This window comes from Muntiacus reevesi, chromosome 5 (genome assembly GCF_963930625.1).
Source record: "Muntiacus reevesi chromosome 5, mMunRee1.1, whole genome shotgun sequence".
NCBI lineage: Eukaryota > Metazoa > Chordata > Mammalia > Artiodactyla > Cervidae > Muntiacus > Muntiacus reevesi.
In genome coordinates, this window is record NC_089253.1 from 124,110,217 (window position 1) to 124,126,365 (window position 16,149).

The window sequence follows — 16,149 nt, forward strand, 5'->3', positions numbered from 1 at the left end:
TTCTCCAGGGGCTGGCTCTGGTTTCCTGCCTCCTGGAGGTCCCCTCAGACTTCCGAGAGTAGGTGACCTTCTGACTCACAGCTTCACTGCTTCACTGCTGGGAAACGGCGCCAGAGCCCTGCGCTTTCCCCTCCCCCATCCCTCCAGGGCACACAGTACTGAGCCTGGAGGAGCCAGGAGGCGCCCAGGCTGACCCTAGGGCTTCCTAGAGGTCAGGACCTCAGGGTGGCTCCCTCCTGGGCCACCAGGGAGCCGCAGGGCAGCCTGCTGACCAGATCTTGCATCCTGGAGCTGCCAGTCTGAGGCAAGGAGGTCAGATGGGAATCCAAGGGGTGGTCAGGAAGCTTAAACCACAGCCTGGGCAGATCTGGTTAGAGGGTCGGGGGAAGCCTGGGATGGCGCTGGCACTCCTCCGTGCCCCCAAGCCTCAGCTCAGCCCCGCTCCTTCCCTGGGTGTGTCCCCACCACCCCCACATCCTCCCACTGCTCTTCTCCCTTCCTTCCTTCCCACCCCCGGGGCTGCTCTGCCTCAGCTGCCTGTGCAGATCTCCCCCCCCACATGCACACACCCACACACATGCACACACATGTGTGCACACACCCACACATGCACACACATGTGCACACACCAACACACATGCACACGTGTGCACACACCCACACACGCATGCACACACGCACACATGTATGTGCACACGCTCACACACATGCACGCGCGTATGTGCGCGCACATGCACACATGTATGTACACATACATGCATACGGCCACACACATGCACACACCTGCACACTCGCACATGCACACACATGCACACGTGTGCACACACCCACACACGCATGCACACACGCACACATGTATGTGCACACGCTCACACACATGCACGCACGTATGTGCACGCACGTGCACACATGTATGTACACATACATGCATACGGCCACACACATGCACACACCTGCACGCTCGCACATGCACACACACGTGCATGCACACAGTCTCACACGTGCACACACACATGCACACAATGCACGGGTGCGTGTGCACACAGGTGCCCTAGTCATGCACACACATGTGTGCACACTCAGGCACGCGAGGCACATGCGTGCACATGCATGCGCACAATGTGCATGCGTGTGTGTGCACACATACACACACTGGACTGCAGTGTGAGCCTCAGTTCTGGGCCCAATCCAAGACCCCCACCCCGCACTGGGCATCTTGGGCTCCATTATCTCTTCTGACAGGAGTGGTGGGCGTCTGGGCAGATGGAACCCTGGGGGCCTGTCCGTGGCAGGAGTCTCCCACGCTACTGTGGTGATAGTACTAGACTCGGGCAGCGACGGGGGCAGCCATCTGGCCCAGATCTCTCCTGCCCAACCCTGCTCTTCACAGCAGCCCGACAGTAACAGGCCCTAGAAGGCTCCCCAGGGGTGGCCTGCCCTTGAGTCTGCTCTGTGATTCTTCCTTAGGCGAGCACCAGGCCCTGGCTGTGGGAGGAAGTGTCTGAGCCTTGCTCTGGAGTTCTGGGGGGGTGGCGGTTGGCCTCCGGCCACAACGCCCACTCCCCCCCCCCCCCCCCCGCTCCCCGCCTTGCCCAACTGGGCTCCTGGGAGAACAGGCCCTAGCCCACCCTGCTGGTGGTGGGCCCACTGCACCTCCTGAGCCCACCTGGAGACAGAGCCCAGTCCTGCCTGCCCACAGGAGCTGTGAATCCCAGACATGGCCTACTAGTGTGCAGATGCGGGGACCTCCGCTTAGCGAGGGCCCAGCCTGACTTCCCCTGTTACAGAGAAAGACAGATTCGGCCGTAGAGGAAACCAGAATTTGTTATAAATAACAAGGAAGAGAGAGAAGTGCTGTGGATTACAAATAAAAAAAAAAATCACACACACACACACACTATTTTTGGTTTCAGATGTAGATGAGGGTTTGATGCACCACATAACCTCAAACACAGGAGCTTCATCCCTTCTCTGCAGTGCTTTCTAAGACAGAGCAGGTGTGGGCAACCTCAGCCTTCAGCCCTAAGGTCATCTAGTTCAGCAAGAGCCCTTTTCAGGTGAGGAGACTGAGGCCCAGGGAGATGAAGAGATGAGTCCAGGGTCACGCAGCGAGCTGCTGAACTGACACCCGAAACCCCAGAGGGGGCAGTGCCCCCCACAGCATGTTGGGACCCATAGGCTGAACACCGGACTGCCAGTGTGAGCTCATGGTTTGCACAAGAGTCGAGTCTGCACAAAGGAACAGAAGACAGCCGGAAGCCAGAGTCACAGAGATGCGGCTAGACCACTCGGGCTGAGTGACCCAGGCAAGTTAGGGAGCTGTGCCCATCGTCCGTCCCCCCACCCCAGAATGGAGACAGTCCTCTCCCTCATCGTGGACTGTCATGAGCTGGAAATGGGGTGACCTGGGTGGAACACCCCGCACAAGGCTCTGCACAGAATGGAGATGAATTTCCTTCATTTTCCGTCTCTTCTTCTACGAGCCCCCATCCTCTAATTGGACAGAGAACCAACCTGTCGTAAGATGGACAGGAAGTGGGAGATGAGTGTGCGTGAGGCTGGGTGCAGGGGGTGTGCTGCGGTTGCCTGCCCAAGCTGTCCTCGTCGCTGGGGGTGGGGAGGATCTCCAGCCTCCGCGGTGGAGGGGCCAGGAGTCAGGTTGGTGTCTGCAGGGCGAGAGGGCCCCTGGGTACGTCAGACCCTTGCAGGGCATGGATGCCCCAGGTTCAGCCTCCCCAGGTGCCACCTGGAGGGGTCTCCACTTTATTTTACCTGCCTCAGGGCTGCCCTGGCCGAAGGCGTTAATGCGCTTTCTCTTTCACGCACCACACCGAAGGTGTTAATGCGCTTTCTCTTTCACTCCTCACGGTCTGTGGGGCAAACACTCATTGTCCTCATTTTGCAGAAGAGGAAATGGGCTCAGAGGTCACTTGGCTAGTGTCTGGTCATTAGTGTCTCCGGCAAGTATTTCCGGCTCACTGCCTCTGGCACAGGGCAGGCCGTCGTGTCCTCACGCTGGTGTGAGCTGTGGCTCCGTGACTTCCTTTGATCAATGAAATGCGAGCAGAACGCACAAGTATCCCTTCTGGGTGGATGCTTTGCACACCGGGGCACGACACGCAATTGCACGTGGCTTAGGGTATCCGCAAGCAGTGAGCTTGCATTGTGAGGAGCCGCAGAGACCACAAGCTGGTGCATTACCTGGGCAGCGCCCCCGACTGTACCGACGCCCCTAGAAGGCACAGAGCGGCGTCTGGTCTGGAAAGACGCCCCGGGCCCACTGTCTCTCAGGACTCTAGCTCTTCACGCAGACCCACAGACGCCACTTTGGGGTTCTGGCCTCCAGGCTACGTGGAGCCCTGCTGGCAGGTAGAAGGGGACAGGCATCCTCAGGAACCGCTCAGAGAAGCAATTAGGAAAACCCCAGGGCCTTTCCGCACCACTGGCCGTCACCTGGCGAGGAGTGGCCATGGAGGGGGTGTCAGGACACACCTGCGCTAATGTTGTGGGGGAACCCCTTCCAGGGCCCGAGAGCGGGCTCTTGTCTAACACTCGGAAATGAACCGTCCGAGGAGACACATGTGCTGACAAAGCAAGAGGCTTTATTGGGGAGGGGCGCCCGGGCGGAGAGCAGGGGGGTGAGAGAGCCCGGGAGAACCGCTCTGGCCTGTGGCTCGCAGGCTCGGGTTTTATGCTGATGAAGTTAGTTTCTGGGTTGTCTCTGGCCGATCATTCTGACTCAGGGTCCTTCCTGGGGGCGGGCATCACTCGGCCAAGAGGAACTCCAGCCAGGAGGATTCTGGGAGGTGGTAGGATGCATGGACTGGTGACCTTTTCCAAATTCTTCTGGTTGGTGAGGGCTTGTTGGTTCCAAGTTCCTTCCCAGGCCCTCCTGTTGTCAGATCACTCATGCAGGTGGCTACCATGGTGCCTGGTCAGGGTGGTGGTCTTGGACAGTGGCTCCCTCAGCACTGACCCTGGCCCTGCTCATTCAGCCTTCCCCACAGCACTCCGTCAGTCCTCTGTGAAACAGGGCCTCTGCAAAGGGCTGGGTAACTGCCTGGAGACCCCAGACAGATCTGTCTTCTCAGAGACAGAGTACCAGCTGCTGCCATTTCTGACCGTGGTGCTGGGCATCGAAGAATTGATGCTTTTGAACTGTGGTGTTGGAGAAGACTCTTGAGGTCCCTTGGACTGCAGAGAGATCAAACCAGTCCATCCTAAAGGAAATCAATCCTGAATATTCGTAGGAAGGACTGATGCTGAAGTTGAAGTTTCACTATTTTGGCCACCTGATGCGAAGAGCCGCCTCATTGGAAAAGATCCTGATGCTGGGAAAGATTGAAGGTGGGAGGAGAAGGGAGCGACAGAGGATGAGATGGTTGGATGGCATCACCGACTTGATGGACATGAAGTTGAGCAAGCTCTGGGAGTTGGTGATGGACAGGGAGGTCTGCATGCTGCAGTCCATGGGGTCACAAAGAGTTGGACACCACTGAGCGACTGAACAACGAGAAAGAGTCATTAGCTGAGAGCTGTGAGGTCAGTTCTGCTTTGGGACTTCCTGAAGACTCCTGATAACGGGAAGTCAGCAGCTCCAGAGTGGTGTCCGGGCCACTGCTGGACCCCTGGCCTGAAAGCTAACCCGGGAGACAGGCTCTTGGCAGCAACACGGAGCTGCTCAGAAGAGGTGAGAGCAGGTCAGCCTCATGTGATTTGGAGAAGGGGTATGTCCCCCCGAGCAAACATCTCACTAAGGGTTTGCTAGTCATGGGGGACGGATGTCTCTGATGATGATTTTAGTGCTTTTCTAGGTATGAGAAGATACAAGAAATTAGGCTCATAAAATCTGAAACTATCTAACTCTGAAGGTCTGCTCTGCAGGCTTTTCTGGAGCACAGAGGGCCTCATTTCTGATCTCTGCCCTGAGCTCTTTCAGGGAGTATTGAAGGTTGGCGACTGCAGTGGCCAGTGACGTCATTCTTATGGAACCAGGTGGCCAGTGGCCCTCTCAAATGCACAGAGTTTCCCGGGGTCATCGGAGAAGGCCCGCCAGAGGAGATGGGCTGGGATGGAGGAGGAAGTTTGCTGGGTGCATAGAGGAGCCGAGAGCATTGGGGTACCCATTCTGGGTGGGTGCTGGGCAGGGCGTGGCCCAGATCAGTAGGGGGTGCGGTGGGGCTGGGTTAGGGACTGTCCTGCCATCCTCCTGATAACGGGAAGTCAGCAGCTCCAGAGTGGTGTCCGGGCCCCTGCTGGACCCCTGGCCTGAAAGCTAACTCGGCCTTTCCTGGAATGACTTTATTAATAACCCACTTCCTGGATGGTGTCGCAAGGCTGAATGAGACATTGCGTCAGGCACTTAATGAACTGGGTTTGATAAGGTCGCTACTATCATTCTATGATGACAGAACGATAAACTGGCGGAGGTGTTTTAAAGGGCTCGTGACTAGAAGTGGACTGGGCAGCCCCTCCGCTGGGCCCGCCTGTCTCTCGGGCCTCCTCCTGGAGCCGGGCTCCCTGCGTGGACTCTGATGCACGTTCCTCCTCTGGGTCTTGGCTTCCTTTCTGACCACGATGAAATCTCCTCTTCTGATCATTTTAAACAAACACTGCTTGGCTCTCCCTCCTCTGAACCCTCCAAACCCCAGCAGCTGATCCTCCACGTGCTTCTCTGACATCCTAGTGTTTTCAATTCTTGTTTGACACCAAGATTATTATTTGCCCTACGTATCTAGGCCAACTTCTTTTAGAATGCTTCTAAACCGGATTTAGGCTCCACTGGGGGACAGCTGTATGGCATAGGAGGAAGACGCGATGGGGCAGGGAGCTGGAGGACGAATCCAGCCCTGCCGGGCAAACGCCACCCTCAGCTGGCTCATCAGTAAACTGGCAGCAGGACCCTTGCAGGGGAGGGGGAGTAAGTGTCCCCCGCCACCATAGCTGTCAGGCCCAAGGCAGGAGTGACGTGTAACTGGGGTCAGATGCCAGGGAATGGGGCCAGGGTAAGGTCTGGGTTGACTGTGGCTTTTCCAGTGACCTGTGTGCCTGGCCTCCATACCTGCTGGCTGAGGGTCAGAGCTGCAGAGCCTGTGAGAGGACCAGCCCAATGCTGAGATGTGCGGCTGGGGGCCGAGCCGCCCAGCTCCCCAACGAGAGACTCAGAGCCCCATCAGGTCAGCCTCTGCCCCATGAGGTTGGGCTCTCTCAGTGACCAGCTCTGACCCAGTCCAAGCAGCCACTTCTTGGAGGGCCGGGCCCTTCCACAGTCACCGTCATGCCTCCCAACAGGCTGGGAACAGAAAGCATTCCCCCATTTACAGGAGGAAGAAGCTTGGGGCGTGGGGCGGGTGAAGGGCCTTGGGGCTTCACCGGCCTGGCTCCAGGGCTGTGCTCTGTCACCTTGCACAGGGCAGCTCGGCTTCAAGGACCACTCGGCCCGGTCAGAGCTGGGCCTGGAGATGCACCGGGACCAGAGCCAGGGCGCCTCTGCACTTGGGAGCTGGGCCCGCCTCCTAGGTTCAGAGACGCACCATCTGAGCTCCACAGCTTCCAGATGAGAGAGGGGGCTTCCCGGGCCCCGAACATGGCTCAGTGGCTGCCCCCTCCCCTTCACCTTGCCCCTTCTGCAGATCCCCCACCACAGCTGGGCCCTAGGTCTTCAGGGGACAGGCTGGGAGAAGCAGGGGTGCAGCAGGCAGCGCTCTGGCTGGGAACCTGGTTGGAAGGTTCTGCTGACCAGAGGGGCCTGCCTGCCCCCCCGCCGTGGCCCCCCGCCTGCAGCCTTCCACGCTGTGTTCCCTTTGTCCTTTATTTGGGGGTCTGACAGCCCTCCATGGAGACACCCACTGATCATTTGAAGGGGAGCTGGGGATAGGCAAGACTGTGTACACGCCGACCATCAGAAGGTCCTGTGTGTGGCGGAGGAAATGGCCTGGACTCTCCCAGAGAGTGAGAGCTAGGCTTCTTCGGGGCTGGCGTGCACCTGACCCTCAGGATGGGAGGCCAGCCAGACCTCCCGTGAGGGCCGTGGAGCCTCGGCGTGGGGTTGAGTCCCGCCTGGGCCCTCCTACCAACGCGGGGCCTCTGGCACATTACCTGTCCTGTCCTGTCCTGGTCCTACTTGCAAAAGGAGGATGATGCTTCGTGTTGAGAACAAGAAGAAATGGATGCGGGGCCCCTGGAGCAGGGCCTGCCATAGAGCTGGCATTCTGTAAGCTGGGCATTACGCTCATTAATAATTCTGCTTGTGAATGGAAACCTCCTTTTATAGACTTTTTCTCGTCAGTTTTCAGCCAGGCTGCAGGTGGACTATCTTCTCTCTCCCCCAGAGGAGGCAGGGGGGCAGGGACGTGTGAGTCCTCTCCGAGACAGTGGAGCCGGGGAGGCAGCCCCTACCTCGGGAGGCCCGTGCCCCCGCCCCCTCCCCGGGTCCTGGACAGACAGGGCGCAAGGCTGCAGCTCTGGGCGGGTGACCCCAGGCCATGGGTGGGCACCAGCCAGGGCAGAGGGCACGCTGGTCAGCATTTCCCTGCCTTTGTTTGACAGTGGCTGAACACTGTGTAGAAGAGTGCTCAGCTCTGGGGTTCAGAATAAGCCTGGGGGGCCTGCTCCTGCCTTGGTACAGCGTGGCCTCAGGTTGAAAGGGAAAGTTTTAGCGAGTCAGTCGTGTCTGACTCTTTGTGACCCCCTGGACTACAGCCCGCCAGGCTGCTCTGTCCATGGGATTCTCCAGGCCAGAATAGTGGAGTGGGTAGCCATTCCCCCCTTCAGGGGATCTTCTCAACCCAGGGACTGAACCCAGGTCTCCTGGATTGCAGGCAGATTTTTTACCAGCTGACCCACCAGGGAAGGCCTCGGGCTGGTGTGAAATAATGTCACAGTGGTGACTTGCTGCAATGGGGACGTGTGTCGTGGAGCGCCCAAGCCTTTGGGAGCATTTGAAGGGTGCTTTCTGAAGGAAGTAACAGCGAAGCTGATGACAGGCGAGGGGTCTCTTGGGCTCAGGGTTGGCTAAAAGGCGGGGCAGCTGTCCCCAGCTGGGCTGCAGCGGCTGGAGGGTGGGTAGACAGGCCCGGGGGCCGGGGCTGGGTCCAGGGCAGCCTGTCAGCCCAGGCAAGGGTTGTGCACCCTATGCTGAGGCTTTGGGGGCTTCAGGGGATTTAAGCGAGGGGCTCAGATGGCAGGTTTCGCCACTGAGATGGATCAAGGTTAGGCTGGGGGCGGGCAGGGAGCTGCGAGGCCCCTGGGCGGCTGTGGCCGTAGGTGAGGCCTGGAACGAGGACCGAGGGTCAGGGGCGCCTCCGCGGGAGGGGCCGGGCGGAGAAACAGCGGGATCGGGGCCGATGGGGCAGGGCGGGGGAGGGTCCGCCTCAGACGCGAGGCCTGAGCAGAGTGGGGCCCCAGGTCGCAGGCTGCAGGGACGGGTGAGGAGGTCGGCTCTGGGCATGACGGGCTTTCGCCTCAAGCAGGACATCCTCGGAGCTGAGGAGCAGGACACCGAGCGGCGTTTAGGCGAAATGGACCGGGCCACGGGGGTGGGACCGGGCCACGGGGTGGGGATGAGCACGGGGGCGGAGCGCGGCCGTGGGCGCGGGGCCGTGGGGGCGGGGCCGGGCCACGGGAGGTGGGGACGAGCATGGGGGCGGGGCCACGGGGTGGGGCGGGGCCATGGGCGGAGCCGGGCCGTGGGGGCGGGGCCGGGCCACGGGAGGTGGGGACGAGCATGGGGGCGGGGCCGGGCCGTGGGGGCGGGGCCACGGGGTGGGGCGGGGCCGTGGGCGGGGCCGGGCCGTGGGCGCGGGGCCGGGCCGTGGGGGCGGGGGTGCTCGGCACTAAGAGAGGAAGGTGATGTCCAGACAGGGGGCTGACCCTGCAGGAAGGAGGGAGGACCCAGCACCCTGAGGACGCCCTCGCGTGTGAGGTGGGCGGCCTGGGGAGGTCACCGGGAAGCCGGCGGAGGGAGCACGTGACGGGGGAGCACCACCAGGCAGAGCGAGGGGGTGGATGTCAGGGCCTTGCTCCCCGGGGCCGGAAGCAGACCCCCTGAGGCTCTGGGAGGCGGGCAGACAGCGGATTCCGGTCAGGCTTCGGGAAGGGCGGCTGTGAGGGGCCCAGCCGGGCAGAAGCTCCACGCCGTCTTCAGCGGCCCCTCCGCCCCTGCAGGAGGCCCATCCGGAGGCCCCTCCGTGGGAGCAGGGTGGGGGAGGTAGAGAGGGGCCCCCGGAAGGAGACAAGCAGAGGCAGCGCCCTGTCGCAGGCCTGGAGACTTTAATGTCCCGCCGGCACTGACCAGGCCTCTGAACGATACAGAAGCTCTGTCCACTCACGCAGCTTGCCGGTGAGAAGCGGCTTCACCTTCTGCCCGCTGATCTTGGATGTGCTTCCTGACCCCCTGCCCGCCCCCAGCCCATCCCTCTGTCCATCGAGGCTGATGAGTTGGGCTAACCCTCCCACTTCCAGCTCCCCCACCCTCAGTCTCGCCAGCCCGGGCCAACGCTGATGCCGGGGCCCTCATGGCCTGCGGGGAATCAGGGTCTCCTGGGAGCCCTCACGCTGGTCGAGGCTGCCCAGGGAGGACCCGAGGCCCGACCACCCCTGGGCGCCAGGCACGCCCTCCGGGGCCTCTCGTCCCTGCAGAAGCTCTGCGGCTGCCACCTCCACTTCCCGCGGTTCCATCTGGCAGGCCTCCGCCAGCGCCTGGCCCGTGGCCATGACGAAGTTAGCATCCGCCGCCAAGCTGTCCAGGCCCCCTCGAACCAGAGCCTGCAGGGAGGGCAGGCCGGGTGGGTGGTCCCGAGGCGCCCCCCACCCTCTCCACCCCAGGCCATGGCAGGGCTGCCCCAGACGCAGCACCCTCACCTCGCGGATCAGCAGGGCCGTGGCTGGAGCTGGGCCCCCGGGGGTTCCGTCCTCCGTCCTGCTGCCGGGGGGTGCCTCCCCGGGCAGGGACCCTGGGGTGGGGCTCCTCGCCTCAGGCAGCGGAGACTCTTCTCCCATGAGCTGTTCAGAAAGCAACAAGGCAGAGACCCCTCAGGGAGGCCAGAGCCCATGAGGATGGGGAAGCCCCAGCCAAGACCCAGGCGGGAGAGGACAGGGGGTCCCGTCCCTTCTGCTGTTGAGTCACTGCTACCCACTCTCTGCCTGGAGCCTGCTTCCTGTCGTCTCTGGCCTGTTACCTGGCAGGAGGCGGCGGGGGCCTGGGCTCCGGGCATCCTTCTCCAGGGCTGCTGTCCCTGCAGCCTCTCCACTCGGGACTTGCTGTGGGGCCCTGTGGGCAGAGTGGGCTCAGGGCTCCGTCCTCCTGGGGGCCTTGGGTCCACAGAGCTCCCCTCGGCCAGCCAGCCCCACCTTGAGGCCCTCAGGGTCCTAGAGGTCCACCTACCCCGGGCCGGGCAGGACCACCCCCCCACCGCACCTCCCCAACCCCATTTGCCCTGGTCTCTGTCCTTGTGGGCTTGGGAGGGGATCAAGGCCAGACCCTGACCAGCTTTGGCCAAGCTGATCTTTGTGTGAGCATGCATGGGTGAACTTGCGAGGTGTGTGTGGGTGTGCATGAGTGTGAAAATGTGTCAGGGTCAGAACATGTGCCGAGCACCCTCGTCCCCCGTGAACTGCAGCTTGCTCAGTTCCCTCCTGTCCCGCGCGGCGGTCTAGGACCCACGGGGCAGCCACCAGGTCAGCTGCTGAAGGGCAGAGCTGAGCTGCCAGTGCACCCAGGGGCTCTCCTTTGGCCGGGGAGGGCCCTTTCACAGTGCAGACACCACCCCCCTCTCTTCACTCTGGTTCCTGTGTGGTCCCTTCCTCTGCCTGGGTGACGAGCTGCCCCCGTCATCACGGGCTCTCCTGACCGAGTTCCCCAGCCGGACAGTAGGCTCCCCAGGCCTCTCTGGGAGAAGTCCAGCCCCTCAGGGGCACAGGAGAGACTGACCCAGGGCCCCCTGGGGCCGGCCGAAGGGTCCTCCTCTGGCGGCAGGCGTCTCTGTCTCCTCTGCAAGCTCCCCTTCGTAGTGGACGCTGAAACGGGAGCGGGGCCAGTGAGCCGCGGGCTGCTGCTGCTTCACCCTGGCCCTCCTGGGCCCCACAGCCTCCCCTCGGGCCTGGGCCCGTTGCTGTGGAGTGGCCTTGACTCCTGAGTCCTTGGTTTTGGAAGCTCCCTCAGTGTCCCTAGCTAGTTGGGTCCCAGGCCCTCTGTCTTCTCAGGAGGTACTCTCTGAGGTCATTTGGTCACAGCTGTACCCCATGGCACACCCCCCGACAAGACTGCAAGGGTCTGGGTACAGGCCCGGATCTGCACGTCCATAGCGCCCCACACCACACTGACCCTGCAGGCGTGGGAGTGCAGGCACCCTCCTAGGCGTGTGGAGTTAATTCAGGGGCTCTCTGGCTGGAACGGCGTGCAAGCAGCCTGGCCTGGGACGTGGCATTTCCCCTGACCTCTGCCCTGTCGTACCCGTTACGGAGGGTGAGGAACCCAGGCTCTCCAGGCCAAGCACACCCCAGCCCTGGGCCTCAGGTCTAGAACAGGAGGTCTGCGTGGAGGGCCAAGGCCCTCTCTGCTCATCCCTCGATCCCTGGCTCTCAGTCACAGGTTATATCCAGTCCGCAGCCCGGGGCTGGCGACAGGGGAACCACCGGAGCCCAGATGCAACAACAGAACCGTAACTGATCAGGTTTTCATAGGATGTGCCTCTCCTAACCTTGCGGGTCCTATTCTGGACCAGCCAAGACAATGGAAGAAAAGCCACCGGGCGCTGACTGAGGCCGACCCGAGGCTGCCCCCTGCTGGCCACACGCGTCTCTGCCGTCCAGGCCAGTCTCGCAGCATGGCAAAGGTTGGACCCCAGAGAGTGCCCCTCAAAAGCCCGGAGCCCGCCAGCCATGTCGGCCTGGCCCCACCCCAGCCCCTCCATCCCGGGCTGCGGGCCGCTGCCACTACCTGGGGGATGCCTGGCTGTTCCCATGGCTGCTGTTGCTGCTGGCCACGTTGGCGTTGGCATTGTTGGTGTTGGCGCGAGCAAGGGGGTGGGCGCCCGGACGTTGAGGGAAGTCCTCCAGGAAGACGGGCGATTCCATCTCCTCCATCTCAATTTCAGTAAACTGGAGGGGTCTCTGGTTGGCCATGTGCGGGGCCAACGAGTTGGTCCTTTCCAGGAAGCTGTCCACCTGGCCAAACAGGCCGCCGGTCCTCTGGGGTGAGCAGGAGAGGGGAGGGACTGAGAGTGGGGACCGGAGCGGAGGGACCAGCCCCCGGACGCAGGCCAGAGGGGGGCGGGCCAGGCTGAGGTCACAGGAGGGACCGGTGCCCTCAGGGCGTCCTCAGTTTGGGGGAATAGACTAGACTCCCCTAAGAACTGTAGGGTACCAGATATTCGGACAGGAATGTGGGGAGTGGGAAGCCTGGAGCCGGGCGTCTGGAGGAAGGGCTCTAGTCCCGCCTCCAAAAGTCACTTGGAGAGCGGCACTGGACATCAGAGGGTCTCTCTGGGCCCCCATTCCTATGAATAACCCAAGAAGCTTCAGCAAGGTGGTCCTCAGAGACCCTCCAGCGAGGTGGGTGGGCATCTGATGGGTGGAGCTGCCTCGGGCTCGGGAGGGGGAGGAGGGGGAGGTTGGGAGGGGACGGGGGGAGGGACGGGGCACCTCAAGCAGGAGGGTCACTGCGTGGGCGTCCCGGGAGCCGTGGGCAGTGGGGCAGCAGGCGTCCTCAGCCCTGAGGGCGTGGCGGGGCTCCCAGGCTCTGTCCTGGAGCACACACACCAAGGGCCACCGCCTCGCTCACCCGGAAGATCCCTTCCTCCATCGCGGCCTCCACCATGGCCCTCTCCAGCTCCTCCTCGGCCGTCAGGTCCCCCGAGATGGTGCGGCGGATCTCAGGGGCTGCCTCTTCCTCGATGGTCCTCAGTCCGGCCTGGGGATGGAGAAGGGACTCAGGGGTGCTCCAGGCCAGGAGGGGAGGATAGAGTGCTTCCCTCACTCTCTCCTAATACTGGCAACCGGGGCTTCCCTGAAGGCCCAGGCCCTTCTTTCACGCCCCAGGGCCCCTCCTCCAGCCTCTGGGATCATCCAAGCCCTAAACTCTCAAGCAGTCTTCTTTTGCCCTCACGGGGACTTCATCCCCGCCCAGGTCTCCAGGCTGGGAAGTCCTCTCACTCTACACCATCTTCATACACATGACTTCTTTGGATTGCAGTGTCATTAATGCCACACTGAGAGCTGATCAGAGTTCATCTCATCAGCAATGGGACAAATCAAGGTTGGTGTCACCTGACAGTCTGCAAAGAGAACATAGCATCCATGCTGGGACATCCCTGTCCAGGAAGCACGCCCTTGACCTGTCACGAGGGAACGTCCCACAAACCTGGCTGGAATCTTCCCAGTGTCAAGGTCGCATCAAGGAAAGACTGAGGAGCTAAAGACTAAAGAGATCGCACAGCTAAACACAACACGTGATTCTAGGTCCAATCCTTTTGCCGTGAAGGACGTTATTGGGACCACTGGTGAAACGTGCATGGGGCCTAAGGATTCCATGGGACTAAACACATCCATTTCCTGATCTTGGCGGCTGCATCACGGGTATGCAGGAGGCTTACGGAGGAACATGCCCTTGTTTTCAGGAAATGGACACTGACCTGTTCGGGACTGATGGAACACTGGGCATGACTCTCAAATGGTTCAGAAAAAAAAAAAGACTTTTATATTGCACATGCAACTTTTAAAACTCTGAGATTGTTTCACAGTAAAAATTGAAATAAAATTTTGAACATACAGCCCAATTATGTGGATGCTCTTTTAATTTATCCATTATGTGCACTATACTTAAAACATTGAAATTAAAAACAGACAAGGGCTTCCCTGGTGGTTTGTGGTCAAGAGCCCTCCTGACAGTGCAGGAGGCATGGGTTTGACCCCTGGTCTGGGAAGATCTCACATGCCGTGGAGCAGCTATGCCCGAGCACCACCACCAGTGAATCTGTGCTCTGGAGCCTTGGAGCCACAGCTACTGAACCCACACACTGGAACTCCTAAGCCTGAGTGCCCTAGAGCCTGTGCTCCACTCGAAGAGAAGCCACTGCAGTGAGAAGCCCGTGCAACCAAGCGTAGCCCCCACTTGCCACAATGAGAGGAGAGCCCGTGAAGCAGTGAAGACCCAGCGAAACCAAAAAATAAATTAATAAAATAAAAATTGTAAGAAGGAAAACGGGCAAGATAACACAAAATTCTACATATATTTGCATACCCAGTGGGTCATTTCAAGCCCTTCCTTCCCCTGGGAAACCTGCCCTCTTTGGAGACCACAGCTGTCACCGAGCCCAATCTCTCCCTTGTGTTCAGGGGGTAGGACCATGGCTCTGGGTCATATCATCCCAGGGACGGAAGGGCTCCGGGTTCCTCCCTTGAGCTTGAAGCATCTTCCATCCAGAGCCATCATCTCACCCCCCACGCATCCTGGCCCCTCCCACCCTGCCTGCCTTCCCTGCCGGCCCCCAAACATGCAAAGAGGGAGCTGGAGTCCGGAGACCAGGTCAGCAGCGGAGGCCCCGGAGCTCGGGGCGGGCTTACCTGTATCTGCACAGTGTCCTTCTTGGGCCGGTACCCATAATACTCCTCCTGGCGCCTCATGAACTTCCGGAAATGCTCCTGGATGAGGAACGTGGCGTAGAACTTCCCCACCGTCACCTCGTCATCTGCAGAGGGGCCGACCGCGGCCGGAGGGCGTCTGAGGCTGGGGTCTGCGTGGGGTCCCCTCCTCTCGCTGGCCTGAGTGCATGGGGTCCGCCCAAGGCTACAGAGGGCCGGGCTGAGCCCCGATACCCCGGGCTCCCCATGCAGGTAGGGCTGCCTCTGGGCCCCCGCGCGCACCCACCTCCTATGGGAGGGATGACCTGGTCCAGGAGCTTCATGCTGGTTCTCTTCCAGACCTTCTTGATGATGGCCCGCAGCTCCTCATTGGCCTGCTCGAAGTTACCTGGGCAGCGGACAGGCCGGGTCAGCGCACTCGACAGGGCCGCCCCTCACTCAGCAGACGGTGGCTGGCTTTCCCCTGTGGCGGTGGCTGCCCTGGGCACAGACTTTGCTGGGGGCGGGGGGACGATTGCTGTGCCCCTGGGGCAGCCCAGCCTCAGGTCACATTTGCCCCAGGTCTTGGCTTCCAGCACCCAGAGTGGCCGACTGCAGAGGCTGTCCCCTCCTGTCCTCCCTGCCGTCCCAGGACAGTCATCAATCCCCTGCACACTTGGTCTGTTCCGCCTCCTCCAGGCAGCCCTCCAGGTGCTCGGCCTCGGCCCCTCCCTGACCCCGGCACTGCTCTCCTTGCCCTCCCGAGGAAGCCTTCCCTGCGGCTGCCACCCCCCACCCCGTCTGTCCTCCTGTCTGACGCCCCCCGGGGCCCACCCTCCCGCCCCACCCCCGTCAGAGCTGGCCGTGTGAGGACCGAGGCTGGGGAACTCTGTCCTACAGAACCCGGGGGCGGCCGCTGAGCCCAACGTGGCCTCGGCCGGGGTCGCCCTTTGCTTCTCCCCAAGACCCCCGAGCCCGACCTTCAGCTCAGAGGGCCTGGCGGGACCTGCGGGAAAGCCCGGCCCCGGGGAGGGGCCGCCCACACCTTCCGTCTTGATCTTCAGCGCCGTGCGCACCAGGGCGAAGAGCGTGGCGTTGAAGGTGACCGTGCCGTCGCTGTTGAGGGGCATGTTCATGCCCACCAGCCGCTGTGCGGAGAGTGGGGCTCACTGCGGGCGGGGCCACCGGGCAGGTGCTCGTCCTCGCCGGGAGGGGGCGGGGGGCGGGGCTGGGGGAGGCTGACCATGGGGGGGCGGGGCTGGGGGAGACTGACCATGGGGGGGCGGGGCTGGGGGAGGCCGACCATGGGGGGGGCGGGGCTGGGGGAGACTGACCATGGGGGGGCGGGGCTGGGGGAGGCTGACCGTGGGGAGGGGGCGGGGCTGGGGGAGGCCGACCATGGGGGGGCGGGGCTGGGGGAGACTGACCATGGGGGGGCGGGGCTGGGGGAGGCTGACCGTGGGGAGGGGGCGGGGCTGGGGGAGGCCGACCATGGGGGGGGCGGGGCTGGGGAGACTGACCATGGGGGGGGCGGGGCTGGGGAGACTGACCATGGGGGGGGATGGGGCTGGGGGAGGCCGACCATGGGGG

General features: G+C 62.0%; 1 protein-coding gene across 2 annotated transcripts in view; it reads right to left on the bottom strand.

The window, feature by feature from the left end:
* Window positions 1-9,249: 9,249 nt before the first annotated feature.
* The window catches only part of CACNA1S (calcium voltage-gated channel subunit alpha1 S), a 57,943-nt gene continuing 51,043 nt past the window's right edge, over window positions 9,250-16,149 (bottom strand). For both annotated transcript variants that reach the window (XM_065936344.1, XM_065936343.1), the window contains exons 36-44: window positions 15,605-15,707; window positions 14,867-14,968; window positions 14,563-14,687; window positions 12,782-12,910; window positions 11,939-12,189; window positions 10,931-11,016; window positions 10,179-10,270; window positions 9,862-10,002; window positions 9,250-9,765 (exon numbers count right to left, since the gene is read on the bottom strand). In XM_065936344.1, the coding sequence (XP_065792416.1) occupies window positions 9,514-9,765; window positions 9,862-10,002; window positions 10,179-10,270; window positions 10,931-11,016; window positions 11,939-12,189; window positions 12,782-12,910; window positions 14,563-14,687; window positions 14,867-14,968; window positions 15,605-15,707 (1,281 nt within the window). In that variant the 3' untranslated portion in view covers window positions 9,250-9,513. The remainder of the gene's footprint in view (window positions 9,766-9,861; window positions 10,003-10,178; window positions 10,271-10,930; window positions 11,017-11,938; window positions 12,190-12,781; window positions 12,911-14,562; window positions 14,688-14,866; window positions 14,969-15,604; window positions 15,708-16,149) is intronic.